Source organism: Eleutherodactylus coqui, chromosome 5 (assembly GCF_035609145.1).
Source record: "Eleutherodactylus coqui strain aEleCoq1 chromosome 5, aEleCoq1.hap1, whole genome shotgun sequence".
In the NCBI taxonomy this organism is placed as follows: domain Eukaryota; kingdom Metazoa; phylum Chordata; class Amphibia; order Anura; family Eleutherodactylidae; genus Eleutherodactylus; species Eleutherodactylus coqui.
In genome coordinates this window covers 105,762,343-105,786,504 of record NC_089841.1, presented here as the reverse complement: position 1 = coordinate 105,786,504, position 24,162 = coordinate 105,762,343, and the positions used below count along the sequence as shown (strand labels likewise).

At 42.2% G+C, this 24,162-nt stretch overlaps 1 protein-coding gene across 1 annotated transcript in view; it reads right to left on the bottom strand.

The window, feature by feature from the left end:
- ADGRV1 (adhesion G protein-coupled receptor V1) overlaps positions 1–24,162 on the bottom strand; it is a 400,714-nt gene that overhangs the window by 138,823 nt on the left and 237,729 nt on the right. The window contains exons 81-82 of the mRNA XM_066604894.1: positions 22,453–22,613; positions 15,253–15,353 (exon numbers count right to left, since the gene is read on the bottom strand). Coding sequence (XP_066460991.1) covers positions 15,253–15,353; positions 22,453–22,613 — 262 coding nt within the window. The remainder of the gene's footprint in view (positions 1–15,252; positions 15,354–22,452; positions 22,614–24,162) is intronic.

Genomic DNA, 24,162 nt, shown 5'->3' with positions numbered 1-24,162 from the left:
CCTGAACCAGAGAGAATGTCTTCAGCACGTATTATAATGATATGTTCCAGGATATCTTATCTGCCCTTTAGAGTTCTAGGCCACTTCTTGCGGCCTTAATTAAATCCCCGCATTAACAAGAAGCTCCGGTTCCACCTGTCACATATTCGCTATTCCTAAACTGTCACATTACGGGTACAGTACTAATCAAAGAGAAAGCAGCAGATATAGTTTAAATAATGCAGGGAAAACAGACTTGTAATGAGGCGAATAATAAAATGTGTCCCAAAAAGGTTGGCGCCGCGGTGTAGAGGCCGCATGACTGAAAGAGAAGGAAGGGAAAAGGTCAAGCAGGAAAGCAGAAAATATACATGAATGGGGATCCTTCACGTATTCAGGTTTTGCACTTGCTTTAATCAGAGTGACCAGGTATGCTCTGCCACTTGTCTACTAGGTAAAGCAAGTTGGGCACCCAAGTCTCTGGGATTGGGGGAGAGGTCGGAAGCGGTATACATATTCCACAGCACCATACACACATTGTCATCACTTATATTGGGGCTCACAATATAAGTGGTTTGGAGTGTTGTAAGAAAGAAACACGGGGAGAACATACAAACTCCATGCAGATGTTGCCCTTGGTTGGATGTAAGCCTAGGACTCAGCGCTGCAACAGTGCTAAAAACTGAGCTACCACTAAACACAGATCAGTAAAATAATCTAATAGCACTATGCTTGGAAGGTAGCTTGACCCAAGGAAAACACCTTCATAATCCATATTTAGAGGAGCAGGATACAGTATGGCTACTTGAAGTCAAGACTCTCTCATCCCTCTTGGCTGATCTGTGGAACTATTAGGGATCAACCAGATTAAAGGAGATGTCCCGCGCCGAAACGGGTTTTTTTTTTTTTTAACCCCCCCCCCGTTCGGCGCGAGACAACCCCGATGCAGGGGTTAAAAAAACCACCCGCACAGCGCTTACCTGAATCCCGGCGGTCCGGCGTCTTCATACTCACCTGCTGAAGATGGCCGCCGGGATCTTCTACCTTCGTGGACCGCAGCTCTTCTGTGCGGTCCACTGCCGATTCCAGCCTCCTGATTGGCTGGAATCGGCACGTGACGGGGCGGAGCTACACGGAGCCGCTCTCTGGCACGAGCGGCTCCATAGAAGACTGCTGAAGACCCGGACTGCGCAAGCGCGGCTAATTTGGCCATCGGAGGCCAAAAATTAGTCGGCTCCATGGAGACGAGGACGCTAGCAACGGAGCAGGTAAGTATAAAACTTTTTATAACTTCTGTATGGCTCATAATTAATGCACAATGTACATTACAAAGTGCATTATTATGGCCATGCAGAAGTGTATAGACCCACTTGCTGCCTCGGGACATCTCCTTTAACCATTTACATCAATACAGCTCCTGCTGTCCTGTGTGGCAGATATATCTAGTCGTACACTGATATAGGACTACAGCCTTAAACACAGATTGACTGCTCTATATAATTGGGTAAAACCTCCTTCATAGTATGATAAAGACCCCCATATAGATTAGACAACAGTTGTCCAAACCTACCAGGACATTTCCTTTAGATGCATTTCTGTACTCTACTTAGTGGCTGGATGATCTGCCTTGGATATGTAAGAAAGTCAAGTGGCAACCCCCACTGGAGAAGGATGGCAGGAATTTGCCAAAAGTAATTGGACAACTGAGCAAGAATCTAAAGTAGTATTTATGTACATATGTTAATACTTGCCAGGGTCTCCTTTAGCCCTAATAACTTTGGATACTCTCATTGGCATAATTTCTACTAATGCCAGATACACTTCAGCTGGTATTTCCCTCCATTCACCCTGCAAATATCTGGCAAGTTCAAAAAATATGGACACAATTCATATTTCCTATCTTGGCGTTCTAGTTCTTCCTAAAGATGTTCAGTGGGATTCAGGTTGAATACTGTGCAGGTCAGCCCATTAATGGAATGTTCATATCCTCTAATCAACATGAAACAGCTTTGGATTTGTGACAAGGCACATTGTCTTGTTGGAAGTATTGCTGACTATTCCCAGAGTATTACCATATTGTTGGTAACACATTATTTTCTAGAATATCAAGGTACACCTCTGTGTTCATGGTTCTTGCCACTACAACAAACAGGCCAAGACCATGCTATGTAACACATCCCTAGACCATAACGGGATTTCCACAATACTTAAGGGGCAACTCCGCCCAAAACACACTTTTCCATGCTTGCCCACCTCACCCACTTGCCTGTCACACTCTGAAGGTCTCCTCCGTATGTTGAAGCTACTAACCCTTCTTATAGCCCCCTGTCTGATACTTATCAAACACCTTCTTGAGGCTGAGAGTTTTTTACTTTCACTTTAAATAAGTCCCAAGATGCATCAGCAATGTATTAGCTGAACTATACCATTTTTGCCTGCAGGATGGACAATTTAATTACTATTAGTTTCTATATACACATACTTAAGATACAGTCCATATGTATACAGTCAGGAGGATGAGCTGTGATCTCCTCTGTTATGAATGTGTGCCAGCAGCTGTGTGATGATCATCAGTAACTATGATAGGAGTGTCTGTATCTCCCTCTAGCCTGTTTTTTTTGTCGTAGATCCATGTAATAGCATAACACAGACTGAGAATCTGACTAGAAAATTAATCAAGTCAGGGGGGATAGCCCTTTAACTGTTGGCACAACACACTCAAAAAAAAATTCCCAGACATCCTCCACACTCAGGTATGCCCATCTGATTTGAAGATGGAGAAGTATGATTCATCACGCTATAGAAAGTTCATCCATTGTTCACCCCTTGCACCACTGTAGACAGGCCACTGCATTATGCTTTGTGATGGACGGCTTGTGTGCAGCGGCATAACCCATGTATCCAACAGTGTGTAGTTCCCATTACAAACTATGGCTGACACCTCAAAGTATCTGCATCTTAGGACATGTGACATAATAATAAAACATGATCCATTCTATTGATAGGGGTGCCCAAATACTTTGGCTAGGATAGGGCATTTCCGTACTACGTATTGCACATAAAACATAAAATGAAGGATATTGTGATGCAAGCAGATTGTCTATATACTGCAACACTCCAAACCTGTCGGAGCTCAAATTTTGACAAATTTGACTCCTCGTATTAAGGCCCAATGCACATGGGCGTATTTGCATTGAGGAACTCTCAGCGGGTGTCCGCCTCCGGATTCCGCAGCAAATACTTGCCAAAAGCATGCTATAGAAAATCGCTTTTCTCTGCGCACAAGCGGAAATCAATTGCGATTTTCCGCTTGCGGAGGTAAAATTACAGCATGCTCTATTTTGGCGCGGATTCTGTCAATGGAAGCCATTCGATCCATGGCCCGTCCGCAGCTGTCACTACGGATGGGCCGCGGAATATGTAAACATTGCCTAATGACGGCGAGACGTCTTCAGTACTGAGCATGTGCACCGGTCGGCACATCCGTATTACAGATGAAGAACACTGCGGACAGGTAAGCAGGGGTCCGCAAGGGGTCGGATTCCGCTGCGGGATCCCACATTGGAGTCCAACCCGGCCATGTGCACTCGGCCTAACAATGACATTACTAATGATATTTATGCTCAGTACAAAAGCTATTACTGTACTGGATTGAACTCTACTAAAATGGCCAAAATATACAACCCTGATGATTTAGGCGTCCATTAGCACCGCCTGCTGTAAAAACACACAGATAACACCCTGTAAAACGCACCTGATTCCATACACTTTTACATACAAGGCCAGCTGCTGTAAAACAACAAAGCCTCAACCTTACTTGTACTTTCTCTATAAACACATTTCCTCCAAGACAAACAATAGTTGTGTAATAGGTTTTGCAATCCATTATATAAGGAACTTGGACAAACATGATCTTGGCCATTAGAGGGTGTCGCTGACGTAATGGATAAAGTGAATAAGGAGCCCCTGAGGAGATGCACAGTGAACTCCGTCAACTGATTGGAACTTGGCAACGGTATAGAAACTGAAAATGGGGTGGATATCTGATAAAACTGATGGATCGCAGGGGCCGAGTGTTTCCTCTTCTACTAGTTTCTCACAACACTGTTTACTTTTGATTTCCCCTCTCCGTGCTCCGGCCAGCTCTTGTTTTCTCAGGCTTCAGAGAACCTGCGTAGGGTATTGCGATGCTATTAATACAGATTTGCATCATGAATACATAAATGGCAGTCTGCGGAAAACAAGGAGGGAGCCTTCTGGGACCACTGATGTCACACCAACCCACTGCCTCCCAACCATCAGTTCTACTGGTGCCAGCGGTAAAATGAAAGAAGACATGTAAAAATGTTGTTCTTCAAGAACACGAGATTGCACAATGCAATAAAGATAAAGTTCTGGTGCTAAATAAATAATCCACTTTGAAGGAGTTAAGGCTGATTTAGACACAACGAGAATCGCTCAAAATTCGCTAAAAGAATCTTTTGAGCAATTCTCGTTCTGTCTAAATGCAGGGACATCATGCAGTTTTCGTGCACGAGTCGTTGATCGCTTACTTCAAGTCTTTTTGAATTGAGCGATCAGCTGTTATCAGTGCAGCTGGCTGTTATCACAGCCGGCGGAGCTGATAAGATTCTCGCTGCCTGTGTCCCGCTGTTAATTCACACTACAGCTGTTTGCTTATGCAAAACAGCTGTATTGTTCAGTGAGAGATAGTGGCGGTGTCCCGCTGTGCCTGCATAGGTCTATAGTAGTTACTTAGCTACTATAAGGCATGCAAAGATGATCCTGCATGTTCCTGCGCATGCCCTCAAATCACACGCTCACGTGTTCAGACAGGAGATGTGTATGGAAATGCTGCCCATACTCAATGTGTTGCATATGGACAGCCTATACAATTATATAGGGTTCACGCTGCGTACGAATGCAGAGAAATAGAGCATGCTGCAATTTATTTCTCTTGCACGTCGATACACAGTGTCCACACGCACATGTGCATGGATCAGTGAAAGTCCATTGACTTTCATTGACTCCATTCTCCGCTTATCATACATCCGTGCAACGCACACATGATACGCTGTGAAAACGTAGTCATGGACATGAGACCTTACTTGCAGACAGCAGCTATGTTTTCCTAATCCTGGAAACCTTTTTGCAGAAATGTATTTCTAACCAGAATGAAAACTTTATCTCAGTTTTCTGCCTTTCTGATAAGTTCTGCAATTTACTCTACAGTAGGAGCTTACTTGTGATTTAGTGTAATTGGTGGTTTAATCTATACAGATGGCCACTGTGAACAGTGAGATCATGAATATGCCCATCCGATAGTACTGTATGCTTTCTATGACACGTCCCTTATCAGTGTATACTGTAGGTATTGCAGATGTACTCCTTCTTAATAGTGACTGAGAATCATCAGATACGTCAATACTCTAGCATAGTCTACAAGAGCTACAAGAGAGAATGAACACCATATCACCAGACGACTGCTCCTATGATAAGGAGCACAAAACAATTGGTATTTGGACATAAGAACTATACATTATCTACCAACCTTGCCGCAGAACAGCGTGTGTTTGGGAGAGATAGTAAAATACTACAAAGCATGGAATCCATACAAATCTACGGCATGTTCTGTACAATCGCTCAGATTAGACCCTGAAGTTGTGATGCAGAACTAATGGATGTTTAGCAAGAGCTGAAAAATATGTAATTCTTGATGTGTCAACCAGATTTCTATTATATCACTTAAGAAATATGTCACAATCAGAGTGAGTACTAGAATGAATCACCAAATAACATGGCATAGTATAGCATAGTACATTATTTCAGGCCATGAAGTCTAGTACATGACTATATTCTTTACTTTAACCCCTTCATGACGCGGCCCTTTTTTTTTCCATTTTAGTTTTTTTCTCCCCCCTTTAAAAAAGTTATAAATTTATCCATCGACGTCGCTGTATGAAGGCCTGTTTTTTGCGGGACGAGTTGTAGTTTTTAATGGTGCTATTTAAAGTACCCTATATTGTACTGAAAAACTTTTTAAAAAATTATAAGTGGAGTAAAATGAAAAAAAACCCGACATTCCGCCATCTTTCAGTGTGTTTTGTTTTTACAGCGCACAAACTGCAACAAAAATGACATGATAACTTTATTCTATGAGTCAGTACGATTGCTACGATACCAAACTTGTATAGTTTTTTTTTTTTACTATACTACTTTTTTTTTTTAAAGACATTTAATTTTTTTCAATTATTTTCTGCCGTCATCTTGCGCGCGCAATAACTTTTTTATTTTTCCGTCGACGTAATTGAGCAAGGGCTCATTTTTTGCGGGATGTCCTGTAGTTTACGATCGTATCATTTTGGAATATATACGACTTTTTAATCGCTTTTTATTGCGTTTTTCTGGAAGACAGGGTGAATGAAAAAGTGCATTTCTGGCGTTCTTAATTTTTTTTTCGGACGACGTTCACCGTGCGGGAAAAATAATGCACTACTTTGATAGATCGGACTTTTACAAACGCGGCGATACCAAATATGTATTTTTATTTTATGATTTAGATTTTTTAATAATCGATATGGCAAAAGGGGGGTGATTCAAACTTTTGTAACTTTTTTTTTACAATAAAACTTTATTGATTTTTTTTAACTTTACTTTAAAGTCCCCCTGGGGGTCTACAACCAGCGATGCTTTGATCACTCCTGCAGTATGACGTAATGCTATAGCATTACATCATACTGCCATTTTACAGGCAGTCTATCAAGCCACCCCACGGGGATGGCTTGATAGGCAGTCTCTCAAGGCAGCCCCGGGGCCTTTCAAAAGCCCCCCGGCTGCCATGACACCTGTACGGCTCCCCCGATCTCATCATGGGGGGGGCCGTGCAGGACCCCCGAACATTGTTCTGGGGATTTAAATGCCACTGTCAGGATTGATCGCGGGTAATGCCCGCAGGTGTCAACTGTAGTAAACAGCTGACGTCGGTGCTGTATGCAGAGAGGTCGCCCCGCAACCTCACTGTATATATACCCCGATGCTCCACGACGTAAATGTACGTCCTGGAGCAGGAAGGGGTGTTGGACAAAGTTATAAAGCTATTCTCTACTAGAATAGAATTTTATGATTGGTTGGGGAATGCCTGCTGGGACCCTCATCGATCTTGAGACCAGAGGGCCCGAAGGTCACAGCATAAATGAAATAGCATTTGCATATGCACACCGCATCTCCATACATTTCAATTACATAATCAAATTGTTATCCCCTATCCTTATAGCTTCATAATTTAGCACAACCTCTTTAATAGAGATGAGCGAACGTACTCGTTTAGGGCGTTTTTGCACTCGAGCACCGCTTTTTCCGAGTAACCGACTACTCGGGCGAAAAGATTCGAGGGGCACCGGGGGGAGAGAGAGCTCCCCCCTGTTCCCCACTGCTACCCCCCGCTCCACCACGCCGCCCCCCCGAATCTTTTCGTCCGAGTAGTCAGTTACTCGGAAAAAGCGGTGCTCGAGTGCAAAAACGCCCTAAACGAGTAAGTTCGCTCATCTCTACTCTTTAACATAGTAGCCTATGGGTGATGGATGCCACAGCATGACATCCGTTACAGGCATCCGATATATGTATAGATCCATAGCTTCTCATGACATATCCATTAGGCTGTATTTACACAGGGTAAATATTGTTAATATAGTGCAATATTGTTCTTAGAAACGCGGACCGATACTGCACTTATAAACTTGCAATTTTTCCTGTGAATGAATGCTAATATAGCTGACAGGTGATGGATGTGTTAAACAGATTCCTAACAGTGACATATGTCACCCATATGCTATACTGACATTCATTTAACAGATACATCATAAAAAGCTATTGAATAACTAATGACGTATACGTTAAACAGATGCCATTATAGACTATGGGTGACACATGCCACTGGTGGGCATCCATTACAGCCTGTATTTAAAGCCTGCATTGGGAGCTTTTCCTACTGTATACATTAAATAGAAGCCAAAAATGCAATGTGATCACAGCCTAAAAGGGTGAAACTGAGGTTAAAGACTATTAAACATTGGCCCGGGAGAGAGTTAGCTCTGGGTCTAGGCTAAAGGGCCTTCTAAATGGCCCAATTATGGGGATGAATGTTGTCACAATCATCAGATTTTGTAAAATGGACAATGATCAAATGATGAATCAGTGTACGATCTTGACTTTTTTGCTAGCATGAAAATGCTCACTGGTTGGCTGCACATCTTCCCGCATGAACAGTGAGATATGCAGCCAACTAATGATTGTTGTATATTCATCTTCACACAGTCAATCATCTGCTGTGTGTGAACGGCAGAGAGTGAATGCCAACTGACATGCTTTGCCAACTGGCGCTCAGTACAACTGGCCGACAGTAAAGCACTGTTGTGAGGACACATGCTTGAACTAAAAGATGGATTGCAAATAAGTAGCATTAAAAAGGTAGCAATGTGTTATGGTGGGAGTGTCCACTTATAGCTCCCCTTTGCCGGGAAATCTCTAGACTCTACAAAGCCATAAGCCAATCTCCACTTGGCATTACACCAGAAATTGCTCTGCTGACCATGTTGCCGAACTCAATTACAAAATTTAAAAAATGCACTTCCTAATGGCAATGCACCAAATTATTCCTAGATACTGGAAGCAAAATGGGACTAACCCCAAGATAACCTGGGTTGAAGCTATGGACTCCTTACAACATCTGGAAGAACTCAGATGATCCAACCTTGACACCGATCTCACAGGCTTTTATTCCACCTGGTCGGTATGATTGGACTTCCATGACTCTCCCTCCTTTGTTGGGTTGATGTTATACAGTACTGTGAAGGAGGCATAAACGTTTGCTAAACATGAGCAGGTCTTTCAGGACACCATTTTCCTTTCTTTACTCTCTCTACCTTCTTTTCCTTCCCTCTTAGCTTTCCGAATTACCCCTTCTACCCCGTTTCCCTGAAAATAAAACTTACCCCAACAAATAAGCCCTAGCAAGATTTTTCAATAATGTCCAGACAGATATGCATGTAAAAAATAGATATTTTGGATCAAAAATTAATATAAGACCCGGTCTTACACACGGGGAAACAGGGTAGTTTACAAGTTTTCCCGTCTTAGTTTTATTTCCCCTGGCGGGGCATTCGGCAGTTGGGGCTTGTTATACTAATGGGTCCCCGGCTGGTGATGCCTCCTCAGGGCAGTTTTGATATATTAAATGTATACGTTGTCCATTGTGAGATGACGGTATGTATAACCTATCACTATTGTTTGTTATCACACGTCCTTGTTCCTATATACTAGTTTAATAATACAAATCTGTGTATGGCATGAGAGGTTTGGTTGGGTTGGTATTACATTATGCATATGAGTAAGGTGGCAGGTTCCCTTTAATTCCTGAAGAAATGGTTAATCTACTGGAAGTATTTAGAGCTAATTCTGCTTACGCTGCGTGCTTTGCACATAATCCAAGTGTGATTTATATTCTTTGTTTCGCTGGAACAGTACAGATCAATTTGTACACACATATGTTGTGCAAGTTTGTATTAAGTGTTTCCTGCCTGTAGCAAAACATACCTGAAAGATCCGGCTCACTAAACTGTTCTTGGACTACAATTGCTGCACTCCGCCGTGTTTTCGGATTTGGACCAGTGACTTCCTAAACACCAGCTTTGTCCCAGAGTGTAAGAAGGAACACGAGGACCTTGTTAGCTCACTGTGGAATGCAATAGTCTGCAGTGCTTTTACTTTGGAACCATAGATCACATATCATCCTGGGAATCCCAGAGATAAATGTAGCCTGCCATGCAGAGGAGGAACGTGAAGATCTGCTGACAGATACTATGGGAAGTGCAGAACTTGGCAGACAAATGAAGGACAAAGAGCTAGACATCAGTGAGGTTTCCGAGGTAGCACCTGTGTCCAACTAACAACTCGAAAATTCACATTGCGTATTGAAATCAGAACAATAGATGTAATTCACAGCCTGCTACATGCATCATAATAGGCTGATATCATCATTATGATCAGCAGAAATGTATGTAACCCAGTGGGGTAAGGGCATGATTACAGATGCAACAGTCATCACACTAATCGTGGGAATACACAGTAACAGTTTCTATGGCAGAATGAAGACAGCCATCCATCCTGCTCAGCTTCTTATCCTCCAATAGAGGAAGGCAAAAAAAAAACTTGAGGTAGAAGCTGATTTTTCTCATCTTAGGGAAAAAAATGTATTCTTGACTCCAAATCTGCCAATCAGAATACGTATCTGCATGAACAAGCCTTCTGAAGTAAATAGTGACTAGAACATATAATATTGTATCGCTCAAGAAAGACGTCAACGCCCCTCTTAAACTGTTTTAGTGAGTTTGTCATCACCACGGGCAGAGAGTTCCGTAGTCTCACTGCTCTTACAGTAAAGAACCCCTTCTATGTTGATGTAGTAACCTTCTTTCCTCTAGATGTGGTAGACGCCCCCTTGTTACAGTCACAGTCCTGGGTATAAATAGATGATGGGAGGGATCTCTGTATTATCCGCTGATATATTTATACATAGTTATTAGGTCATCTCTCAGCCATCTTTTTTCTGAGCTAAACAATTTCTCTGGGTATAGCAGTCTGGCAATTACATTTATTACATTAGTTGGCCATCCTCAAGCTCCGAAATACCTGTATTCAGTACAAAACCAGAATAAAATTGGGACCTTTTTGTATATGGTTTTATGTACATCTTGGATATTTCAACTATCAAGTGACGGCATATCTCTGGGATATGTTATCAATTGTTGATCAATGGAGGTCACATCAGTGGGAGCTATATCAATTGCTTGAAAAAAGTGGCCTTCAAGTTGCTATGAAGGTGTATCTACACAGTCCCATTCACTTGGCAGGAGCAGAACACTGCAGAAAAATGCCAAATGGTCATTGGGCCCTTCATTCTTTGGATGGGTCAGTTGGAGCCCAACAATCAGCAAGTTATAGTATATCTCAGTAACATGCCTTCACTTTTTATGGCTGAAACACTAAATTAAAGTATATATTTTTTTTATTCTAGAGACAGTAAACTGCAATTTAAAATCTATGGATATGTTTGGGTACAATTTTTTCTCATAAATGCATGGATTTTGCCTGACAATCATTTTTGCAATACGGTTCAAATAAAAATGTTGCCGAGTTTGTCTTCTGCAGCTTCTACATATCACTGTATGTAGACACTGCAGTCTAAGTGAGAATCGGAGATGCTGAAGCAGGACTAACAGCTTAGCTTCTGTTTACCCTCTCTTGTCCTGAACATTCTCATTAGAAGAGACTTAACCCTTTCCAATCCACTGTCTGACCTCTGAAGACATTATATGATTTAAGGCTGTACAGCTCCGATGTTGGAAGACGTCCGTCGGAGTTCTCTTACTGTATATTGCCAGCCACTCTGCTGTCTGAGCCTATCCAACGTATTACCTCATGCAGTACTGGCTTTAGCCAGCAGATAGGGCCGTTGTATAATGGCAGAAAAAGAGTAAGCCCCCTAGGAAAACCAGGATACAAATTGGATTGGAAAGGGTTAAGGCCCTTTTACACACAACGATTATCGCTCAAAGTTCGTTCAAAAGAGCGGCAATCGTTCAGTGTGAAAGTGAAACTTTCGCTCAATTATCGTTAGCGGTTGTTTAAGCTGACTTTTCTGTCAGTGTAAACAACCTCATTAGCACTCGCTGGCTTCTTGTGTTCTGTGAAAGCTCCCTGCACAGTGCTTCCCATAGGAGGTGCTGAGGTGGGAGCGAGAAGCAGATGAGAAGCCAGCGAGCCGCCGGTAAGACTTTCAGTTTGAAAGCACTGCCTGAGTGCTAACGACCTCAGCAGTGACGTCAGCACTTGCGCAATTGCTGAAACAACTGTCAGCCCATGTAAAAGGGCCTTTAGACTGTCTATATACAGAGATATGTAGAAGCTGCAGAAGATAAATGGTAAAAAACTTTTGATGAAACCCTATTGCAAAAATGATTGGTAGCCTAAAATAAATACATTTCAGTGAAAACAAATTGCCCCTCAAAGGTGTCCATAAGCCTTTAACCCTATCAAATCCAATTAGTATTCCTAGGGGGGCTTACTCTTTTTCTGCTGTTATACAATGGCACTATATGCTGGCTAAAGCCAGTACTGCATGAGGTGACACGTTGGATAGGCTCTGACAGTAGAGAGGCTGGCAATATACAGTAAGGCCTTAGTCAGACGGGCGTTTTTTCGCGCGATTTGCGCATGCGCATGCGTCCGGCGGTTTTATAAAACCATTGCTTTGCAATGGTATCGGACACATGAGCGCTTTTTATGCACTCGTCCGATAAATTATAAAACAGAAATCGCAGATCGCACCTATCTGCGATTCCTGTTCTCTTCTCTATATGCGCTCAATGGGGCCGGCGGCAGCAGCGCCGAACCCATTGAGAACATATAGTAGACAAATCATTCTCCTCTGCCACAGCTGTAATAGCTGTGGCAGAGAAGAACGATGTTTGCCCATTGAATTCAATGGAGCCGGCAATACAGCCGGCTCCATTGAAAGCAATGGGCTGCCGGCGTGCGCGGGATGAATTTTCAGGAAGGGCTTAAATATATAAGCAGATGAGTATATATATATTTTTTATTTTAACACTTTTCTGGATGAATTGCAGGGAAGGGCTTATATATTTAAGCCCTTCCCGACAATTCATCCCACACTCGCCCGCAGCGCATTGCTTTCAATGGAGCCGCTGTATTGCCGGCTCCATTGAATTCAATGCGCTGGACAGCTCCGGCCCGTTTCTAATGAAACGCGGCTAGGAGCAGATTTTCAGGCACCGGTCACGCGATTTGCGGATGCGCATCCGTCATGCGATCCGCAAATCGCGCGAAAAAACGCCCGCCTAAGGCCTAAGAGTACCCCGACAGATGTCTTCCAACATTGGAGCTATATAGCCTTAAATCATAATGTCTTCAGAGGTCAGACAGTGGATTGGAAAGGGTTAAATATTTATTAGTTTCCACAAATATCCAATTTATTTTAGCACATCTGCACACAATGCACTGTATATGTGAAATGCTTCATATGTATAAACAGGAAGAGTGAAAATTATTCTGCTATTTAAAGTTTCTTGATACGGTCTGCCAGGGTTATCTATGACAAAAATAGGTTATTTTGTTTTGTGTTTCCATAGGAAGCCTACAAGGCTATAATAGCATTCAGGAAAAACATCATATCCAAGAAGACGTTGTTAAAAAAAAGAGCTTGGCAGAAGAATAAAAGCATTAAAAAATAACTATATGTTAGCCGACAACTGATAGCTACACTTTATAGTCCTAAAGTGTGTCCGATTTATCACAGTGGCTCAGGTTAATGATAAATCTGTCACACTTTTGGGGTACCTCCACATCTAGTGCATGCACTGTAGGATTTCTGCAATGGAAAACCCACAGAAAACACACCGGTAATCTGCAGTGACCAAATCCACACCTGAACGGTGCAGATTTGGCCACATCTTTTGTGCGGCTCTACTGCAGGTTTTACCCCTAGTATCTCTAAGGTTAACATCTGCAGTATAAATAGGCATAACACAGATTTAGAGTCCTCAACGTTTTCCAAAAATGCTGCAGATTTGTTGCAGAAATTTTCTGCTCCATGTAAAATAGAAACCTCCTCCACATAGCTTGTACTGTAAATGCTGCATTTACACTGTGTATGTGTGTGAAGCTGCCATTAAGCTGTCTAGTCTAACTTTATACCACCTATGAGTTGGCTTAGCTTCCACCAAAAGTTGTGACAGTTTTTGGCATACAATGTCACACTTTGGCCATGCCACCCTTTTCCAAGAAGGAATGCCCCTTTCTCGGACGTAGTGAAAAAGTGGCCAAAAGTGTCTAAAACACATACTAAAAGTGGTGCAAAGCATATATGACAGTTATCTGGCAAAGTTTGCACTGGAAAAGTGTTACATTTTCAATAGTAAATCTGCCCAACTATTCCAACCTGAACAAAAAGGTAACAATGTGAAGTTAAATTAGGATTTTCCTGGGAAAATACGACCTATCCTTAGGATAAGTCATAAATAGTTGATCAACTGGAGTCAACCACTTGCAACCCTGACCGATCAGCTGATTGTGTGCCTGCTAACACCGCAAATGCACTGGGGTCGGATCAGAAGATGTTGCTTGAACCCATGTATAGTGCCCGGCGCTTGTAATTGCAGGCACTGCTTCCATTGATTTCAAAGAGAGGTGCGCCTGCAATTACAAGCGCCGGCCACTACAGGGGTCAGAGCACTGGCTGAGAGATGCCCCTGCAATTACAAGCACCAGCCAGTACACCAACCCTGATTTATTTGCAGCGCTGTCAGAGAGCGCACAATCAGCTGATCGGCTAGGGTCCCAAGCAGTGGATTCCAACCGATCAACTATTGATGAGCTATCCTGAGGAAAGGCCACCAATAGTATGTTTCCTGGAAAACCCCTTTATGCCATTTTACTTTACAGCATCATCTAGAAAAGGGGTGTGGTGTGAGTAGAGTGAAGTTTTTAGAGACATTTATGACCTTACTTTTTGAAAAGTCACAAAGTTTGTTGCAATCTTGCTTCAGTAGCTAAAAATATTTGAAGAGGCAACAAATTTATCAACATTGTGCAACATGGTCCCACCTTTAAACTGGAGAAGGGAAGAAAAGCTGCCAAAAAAAAGTGTAGTCAAATATTCCCCTGATGATAAATACTACTTATATATCCAAGTTAGAGATGAGCGAACGTACTCGGTTCGGGTGTTTTTGGACTCGAGCACCACTTTTTCCGAGTAACTGTTCCCCACTGCTACCCCCCGCTCCACCACGCCACCCCCCGGCGCCCCCGAATCTTTTTCTCCGAGTAGTCAGTTACTCGGAAAAAGCGGTGCTCGAGTCCAAAAACATCCAAACCGAGTAAGTTCGCTCATCTCTAATACAAGTAAATCCACTTTTCTTCCCAACATGGTAGGAACTTGTAGACCTTAAACAGTTTACAACCCTTGGTGCTCAATACCAAACGGAATACATCTGGCCTGGCTAGTCTGATACTATAAATCCCATATTTACTATTTTCAGCCTCCGCTGTTGTAACCATAGGGCACAATTCGGCCTCTACTTTGAGTAAAATTCATTTTCATGTACATATAGAGTACAGTAACTTTACAAATCTGAGACCACAGTTGATTTAAATAGTTCAGCTTTGCCACGGCATTACTTGATGGGGGTGTCTTCTTACCTGCGTTCCTAAACAAGCCACCATCATGTGAGTGAGAAGCTTTGCTGCAAACATGGAAGACCTTGTACAGAATAACTGGGAGAGGATGGCCAAGGTGAACCCTGTGGATAAAAAGAACAAATATTGGTGCCTGAGAAGTGGTATTTGGAAAGGGGGCGTAATTTTATCATAATTCTAAATAGATTGTAAATATCTTGTTGTATGTTGGCTGACAAGGATCCATATGGTCCTCTTCACTAGAAACGTCACTTAGTCCAGAGGGCGACTTGTACACACATATACATCTAAAGATGTATTTTTGGGGGTCTGAATAAAGTTCTATCTTAAAGGGAACCTATTACATATAGTTCTATCTGTATGCAGAATAGACAAGAGCAGAATGATCTAACCAGATTGATATCCAGTTTTGTGTGGATAGAATCAGTATACAGCAGCTTTTACCGATGTAATCATAGCATAGATCAGGGATTTAAATAACAAGTCCAGTGGGCAGTCCCAAATAGTGATTGACAGCTTTGTCTGCAGGCATAGTCATGGAGAGAAGGCTGTCAATCCCTGATAAGTCCGCCCAAACATAAAAAGAGCAGGAGTTTCAATAAATAAAATACAAGTTATACTGAATCTTGTCACGGCTCACCAGACGCAATTGAGGATCAGGACCAGGGTGAGATCACAGCGTCAGCCTTGGCCCACAAGATCCTCATGCCAGCCAGCGCATGCTATCTGACACTTCAGTGATAGACACCAATGTGGACACTTCTCTGTTAGAGATGAACGAACGTGCTCGTTTAGGACAATTACTCGATCGAGCATCATGTTTTTTTTTGAGTAACTGCCTACTCGGGTGAAAAGATTCGGGGGCGCTCTCTCTCTCCCCCATGAAGATGCCACTTAGGTGGTGAAACATGTTGGGGCAGCTCTGTTCTACATTTTAATATCAGTATTAGACTGCAGGCATTGCTATCCCATGTTAGTAACCCTTTGGGTTATTGCTATCACTCACATATAGCTAGACAGTCATGCAGCTCCCCTCCATGTTAAACACTGGGGGATGGTGTAGCAGGTTCTGACAATCAGATCATTTAGTCGGTTGCTATAGACCAGTGATGGTGAACCATTTAGAGACCAAGTGCCCAAACTGCAACCCAAAACCCATTTATTTAATGCAAAGTGCCAACACTTTGGCTTATCACGATGTATGATTTTACCTCCATCGTTCTAAAAAGGACAGGGCTGTTTCAAAATAGACAGCGTGCAGATATTGACTGCTTTTTGAATGCCGAAATGCTGCAGAATTTGCCACAGAAATTTCTGATGAAGACATTTTGCAGTATTTCCGCCATGTATTAACATACCCCAGAGGTAAAAGTGACATCCACAGCGGCCTCAGTGGTAACAGTGACCCCCACAGTGACCCCCACAGTGGCACCAGCGGTAACAATGACCCCCCCACAGTGGCACCAGTGGTAATAGTGACCCCCCAGAGCGGTCCCAACGGTAATAGTGACATCCCACAATGGCCCAAGTGGTAATAGTGACATCCCACAGCGGCCCCAGTAGTAATAGTGACCCCCCCCCCCCATAGTGGCCCCCAGTAGTAATAGTGACATCTCAAAAGCGGTCCTCAGTAGTGACATCCCCTAGCGGCCCCAGTAGTAATAGTGCCCCCCTGAGACCCATATACTTACCCCCTCCTCCTTATGAAAGCGCCGCTGCTCCTCTGCTTGGCACTGCTGCTGGCGCTGATCCCAAGTGTACACTGACCTCAGTGTGCTGCCGGTCATCTTGTCCCTCTGCTCTTGCAGAACCTAAGAGGAAATGTCAGGGGAGGAGGATCCCAGGTGCACACTGAAGTCACAGAGTGCGCCGGGATCACCGCCACTAAGTGAATACCGGCAGGGGAGCCGCTGCACCCCTGCTGGTAATCACTAATTTGGTGAGCAGTCGACAGCAGCGCATGGGAGGGCTCTGCATACCACCTCTGGCACGTGTGCCAGAGGTTTGCCACCACTGCTATAAACACTCCTCTGGAGGCTTCCCTGTACCTCCAGCTAGGAAAACGTATTTGGTGATATTGCTCTCTATAGGGAACGCGTGCCCTGTTTATTTTTTTGACCATTTTATCATCCCCTCCAATACTGACCTGCTGAATAACAAATGCAAATATAACTATATCCATAGACTGACAGCTATCAGAATATGGGATAGCGTTGACAATGTGGTTAGTAATAAACCACAATACTAAATATATATGTCTGCAGCATATACTGGGCATTTCAATATTTTCATTTCTATGTGCAATCATTGTGTTGTTCAATGAAACTTATATTTTAAAGGGATCCAATTTTTAGTTATTGCTTATGGCAAGAGCGTTTTTGAATTTTGATTACAATAGGATTGGATTGGTTTCTAAGCCTATCCACCTTTTTTGTCTCTTTGAACAGTTATGCTCTTTGTTAGAAGCAGTTTCTGGTCTTGTTGATAGCTCCTGGTCTTGATCTGCATCTCAGTAAAGCTAAATCTGCTCAGGGGCATAATTATAGGGGATGCGGTTGCACCTGGGCCCAGGATCCTTAGGGGGCCCATAAGGCCTCTCTTCTCCATATAGGGAACCCAGTACTATGAGTAAAGCATTATAGTTGGAGGCCCTGTTACAGGTTTTGCATTAGGGCCCAGGAGCTTCACGTTACGCCTCTCAATCTGTTGGTTATTTACTGATGTATCAGGTGTGTTTGATCATCTTTTTCCATATTCGCATGTGGTTTATTATACATTGAGTGTCATCTATTCTTTGCCAGTATTCACCATCACCATCTTAGGAAATTCAGAGTAGTCACAGGTTCCGCTCCGCTTTTAGGTAGTTTCTCCTCGTATCAGAGGGTTAAGGGTTAAATTTCCCATTTCACTGTTTTGTGATTACTTTTTACATTTTTGTGTTATCTGCATTAATAAAGTGTATGTATTTATGTCCAGGTTGGACATAACTATTTTTGCACAAACTTTTATATCTGTTTAGCAACTACTGTTCTATAACATGATATCTTCAGACAAGTCACCATGTTCAACAGGTTCCCTTTAAGAATGTTACTTGATAGCCACAATTGATCTAATATTAGTATGGGCAGTTAATATTACTAAGCTTCCTATTGCCAACACTTTCTATTCAGATTCATAAATTGACTTAGTCCACTTTTATCAATGAGTTACTACTTTCTCATAAAATATACTTCATGTTCTATATATACACCTCAATCTCCTCTATTAAGAAGAGTAGTCTGGCCAATGACAGAACTTTCCTATCATGTTAGGATGTATGTTGCAAGTATTCTAAATATCTGTTGTTCTCTTGTATACAATGACGTCTCTGGAACTTCTCAGAAATGCTGAAACACAACGCCTTGAGAGCCAGGCATCTGTTAGTGACCAAACATCTGGCTCCACAACCACAGCTAATTTCCAGGTCACAAATCAGGATTATAGCAATTTGTGCACAGTACGAGAAACAAAATAATAGGGATCATTTAATAATATTAATATCAAATTATACATATTATGCTAGGTTGAAAAAAGACAAATGTCCATCTAGTTCAGCCTGTTTCCATACCCCCTTGTTTATCCAGAGGAAGGGAAAAAAAACAGTGGGCAGAAGCCAATTTACTCTCATTCTGGAGCAAATAAATCCTTCCCGACTCCATAATGGCAAAGTAATCCCTGGATCAACATTTGAGATCAACAATCCTTCTGGTTGTTGATCTCGAATGTTGGTTGATCTCAAATGATGGATGGCAAACTGAGGCTATATTTGTGAAGACAATTCTTCTGTCTATGTCTTTGCATCTATTGGGATGATCCAATTATTTCAGACCAATATAACTCTGTTCCATCGATTCTGATGTTGAGAAAAACCTTCCAATATTGACATATTCCTCTATGCAGTGAATGGGACAAGCCGGTAGTACTCAGAATGGCCAGTATTAATAATATGGGGGTCTGAGTATGAACAGATTTGTGCTCAGATGTAAACATTGAAGAGGCTTCAGCACTTGGACGAGTGCCGTGAGCCTACAATCAGCTGATCGGGAGGGGTTTTGGGTGGTGGACCCCACTGACCAGATATTGATGATCTGTCCTGAGGATAGGCCATCAATTTTTAAAAGCTCAGTAATCCCTTTAAATTAGAACCACTACTAGACACCTAGTACTAGACACACTACTAAAACCTATTAGCAGCCAGTGTACAGACTCAACAATAACATATCCCAGCCCAACAATAATGCTTTATATTATTGATGGTTGTATTAATGCTTTCCAAAAGTCTAAATTTTCACCAGATTGCGTTAACAGGAACATATCTGGTAGATTTTGAGACATTCCAAGCTGGAACGGTGCGAGTCATACAAACATTTAGAAAATGTTGTCAAGTATGTTTCTTATATGTGGAAGTACGGCTGTGTTTATGGTGTTTTAAGTATTCCACAGCATTTCTAACTTCATATTGCAATCTCTTGGATGCTTTTAACATACAGTGCTACAGTACCAGATATTACTTTAAACTAGCAGGGGTTTTATGATAAATACTGAGGCGAATCCAAAAGATGTTTGAATTCGGATGCCACAGAATTGCTGAAAATATCACATATGGAATGATAACTTTGGAACAACTCACTAATCACATTAGGACTTGTTTCCACTAAAGTTAGAGATTTTCATTCACTTGTTTCATTTTTGGAGCAGAGAAAAGGAAACCAAACAGAATTAAACGTTTCTGTTTTGTTCCCCATTGATTTCAATGATTTGTTGTTTTTTACAGAAACTGAAATATTTCAGTTTAATTCCGTTCCCTTTCACTTCTGCTTTTCAAAAGAAACAAATAGTGCAGTAGAAACATTTAATTCCATTTCTCTGTTCCAAAAACTGAACAGAACTCTCTAGCGCTAGTGGGAACAAGCCCTTAGGTGTTCATCTTAATCGCCATACTTTTGTACATTCCTTTCTGGTGTCTAAAACACGCAATAAAGTTGGCACACACCATGTATTCCACCTGTTTTGGAGCATTCTGCTCTGTATATCACCACGTACCTCATAGGAGCACATGAGTCTGTATGTTATAGAACAGGCCTTTCTCCATTTTTTGTAGAATGTAAAACACAATAGGTCACATTTATCTAAAGGAGCGATGTTTTATACACCAATCTTAGATAAGTGACGACAGAGTAGAAGTGGGCTGGGCATGCGCCACTTTCTGTACTCTATGGCAGGTCCAACTTGTCATAGTTTTGGGCTATAATTTAAGCCAGTTTCAGGCATAAATTATAGTGAATCTCCCAAAAAGCTCTGCCCACCTTTTTGCAAAAGTAGCCAGAACAACATAACAAGCACAAAAATTTGTGCCTTTTTTAAAGTTAGAATTCTGCCATAAACATGTTCATCCTATCTGAGAGATAGAACTGAGACAGTGTATTATAGAACGTGTCAATTCACTCTGATACCAATTCCAACTTCCACCAGATCATTTTATGCAAGCACAAAACCAGTGCTGGCCTTGGGCTGTGATTGGATCGAGTGCCAGACAATCACAGCCGGCGCTCGATAAACCAATCACAGCCATTCAGTGATGTCATCCACTAAATGGCTGTGAATGATCGAGTGCCGGCTGTGATTGGCTGGCGCTTGATCCAATCACAGCGTTTACCTACACAGCGCTGACGGCAGGGGAATTCAAAGCTGAGCAGGTAGAATTCTCAAGCAGCTTGCCGCACTGCCGGGAAGTCCATCTTGCCGGGGACACAGACGCAGGCTGGGAGGTGAGTATTGCGTTTTTTGTTTTTTTTTACCTCACTCGAGTATAAGCCGAGGGGGGCTTTTTCAGCATTACAAAATGTGCTAAAAAACTAGGCTTATACTCGAGTATAGATGGTACATTGGGCTTTTTTCTGCTAGCGGCTCTCTTTGTGGATTCGCAGAGAAAGAGAAGATCTTATGTTCAGTGTCCCATTTCATATTCTGTCCTAGTTCTTAAAAAGTACCTGCACCATTTTCAAACTTCATAGCTTGCTGGCTCCTCTTGGTAGCTCAAGCTGAAGTCATAGAGGTCTATAGACATCCTCTATAGACCTCTATTGTCAAAGGAGCACAGCACTCAGGTGAGTGCTGCAGCCCCCTCCTTCTAGCAATCAGTGAGAGTCTCAGCTACGGGACCCCCACTGTTCAAAACTTTTAACATATCTCTCAGACATATCAAAAGTGGGAAAAAAGTTCAGTTACCCTTTAAATGCTGACATCACTGCGGCAGTCTTTATTCATACTCATGAGACTGCACAGAAGATCTCCTCTTCTGTGCAGTGGTGAACATAGAATTTTTCACAAGACCCACTGCCGCCCACTACAATCTGGTGCCCTGTGGGACTGCACTGGTCGCACATAACTGAGGCTGGCTATGTAGAAAACCATTTACATATACGTTGGTAGAAACCATTTCTTTGTATTCCCTTACTGTTTAAAGCGAACTGTCTGATGATTGATATATGTTGTCCTATCTGACAGCAGGATATGATAGAGGGAGAGAAGCTAAGTCCCAGCAGGATTTACTCTGCTTATTACTTACTGCCTGAAATCATGTAAACCTATAACTCACAGAGCTCAGCTTTTCCCCCTCTATCATATCCTGCTCTCGGATAATGCAGCATAAATCACCTGACTGCTTCGCTTCAAGGGGAGTGTTAATAGATGAATTTCAAACTTACATATTAGGGGACATTCATAAAACCTTTAATGAAACTGGTGTAAAAAAGTTGCAAATTTCTGTGCAAGTTGGGTATTGCACTAAACTTTACAACTCTTTGCTGTCTGCTTTATATCCACCACTTTTTAAAGAAGGGGACGTAGCTTGCCGGGAGAGGATCAGGTCTCACCAGACTGACACATTTATGTTTCATTTATACCAGAAACTGGCATAAATTACACCAGAAAAGAATGCCAGATCAGATCTGGCGTGCTTAGGTACATGGAGGAGCCAAAGTGTGCCTAATAGATGTAGAGCCTTGAGAGAGATGTAGAGACTTTATGTAATAGGCACATCCTGTGCCGGCGGAAAGATTATTAAGACCAGCGTTGAAATGCCATTCTTAATAAATTTCCCCCAATGTCAGAAAAAATACAATAAATGTAACTATATTGTAGTATTAATGTACATCCACCAACCAGAAATGCATATAAAGCCAGCACAAAAGAAGGCTTCATTGTAGGAGGAGAGCTTGTCAGTATGAGCATACACGGCATAGGAGGACATGTGCGTACAGGCACATTCCACGTACTGCGTGGTGTCTGACATCACTCGGCAGAGATCACCATTGGATAGCCACCTATAAAACAAAAGGTTAAGATTTATTAACGCTTTAAACAAGTTCTGTACTTGTGAACACAACATGTCCATATGGTCAAGGAAGTCATAAGCGGCTGCAAACACTTAACACTTTAGACTTCTATGCAGAAATATATGTCCTGTTCTGAAAAATTCCTTGAAATCACCTGCTATACCATTTAGTAGGAGCAGTGCCTGCCACAAATAACCCTTAAGTGTTGTGGAATTGGCAAAGATGATACATTTCTTGAATGATGACAGTGACACGAGGGCATGAAGACGCTGTTGACAGACTCATTCCCACAGTGCAGGTCATTGACCTTGCACAGCCACAGGGTAGGAACTATTTTAGTTGACTTCAGCTTGTAAGGAATACCAGTGTCTTAGCAATATGGGATATTAATAAATTACACGGAAAGGACTGGATTGCATAACCATGCTGTCCTTAATCATTAAAGTTCATACGTTATAATATGAAATGACAACCATAAGCAGATTTGCCTTTCACTTTTAAGTGACTCAAGGGTTCCTGTAGACACTGCAGTTGATCCACTGTAACCGCATATGGATCACCATAAAATGGACAGCATTGTGCATCATTGTAGGTGTTCTCTGATTGAAACAGTAGCAAGTCCAATGGCGGCTTGGCAATTAGTCTTGATAAATATGCATGTACAGGCACCATCATACTTTTACTGGTAAGTAAACTTCTACTCCAGCTCCTCAACTGTATTTCTTTCTATCTGCTGCCCAGAAATATGGCAGCCCCATATCTCACTACTTTATTTCATATATATCCATTTTTGTGACCCTTCAAAAACATTTACATACATACCTTTACATATACACTTAACGATCATTGCATTAGGAACATTCACTCAGTAATAGGTTGATCCACCATTTTGGGCGATCCCAGCAATTAGACATTGGGGAACAGATTCCACAAGGTGGTGAACATTCTACATACTCAACTAGACCCATGCCCAGGGTCATCAGGGACATCCTTGTCAGTCTTTAACTGCTGAACCACAGTCGAACAAAGGTATGCCACATGGTCATTATGGAAATTCATCTAACTTCCCCACTGTTGTACTGCTGGGTCAGTTGGTCCACTGTGGCATGTTGCTGCTGACATACCAGGCATGCTTGCCTCTAAATTCAACCACATATGTAGCCTGCCACTGTGTGATCTTCTGTCAGATGTATTTCTATGGTTCAACAAGTCTTGGTACACTTTTGGTACCTTGGTTAGTGAATAGCTAACACGTGTGACTATTTCAGACCTCCAAGTCTGTTTGGTGATTTACGGTATCTGGGGTGTTGTAACACTTCTATGTTTTTTTTTAAATATTTTGTGTGTCATCTAAGCTTTGCCACCCGTCCCTGTCGTCATCTAGAGAAAGTCAGGGTCGCTTCAGGTTCCCGATATGGGGTCACCCTCATCAGGGTGAGCACTCCGCTTTTTGTTAGGGTCTCTTTATATCAGAGGGTTTAGTGTCAGATTCCCTGTTTCTCAGTTTTGTGTTATCCATGTTAATAAAGAGTGTATA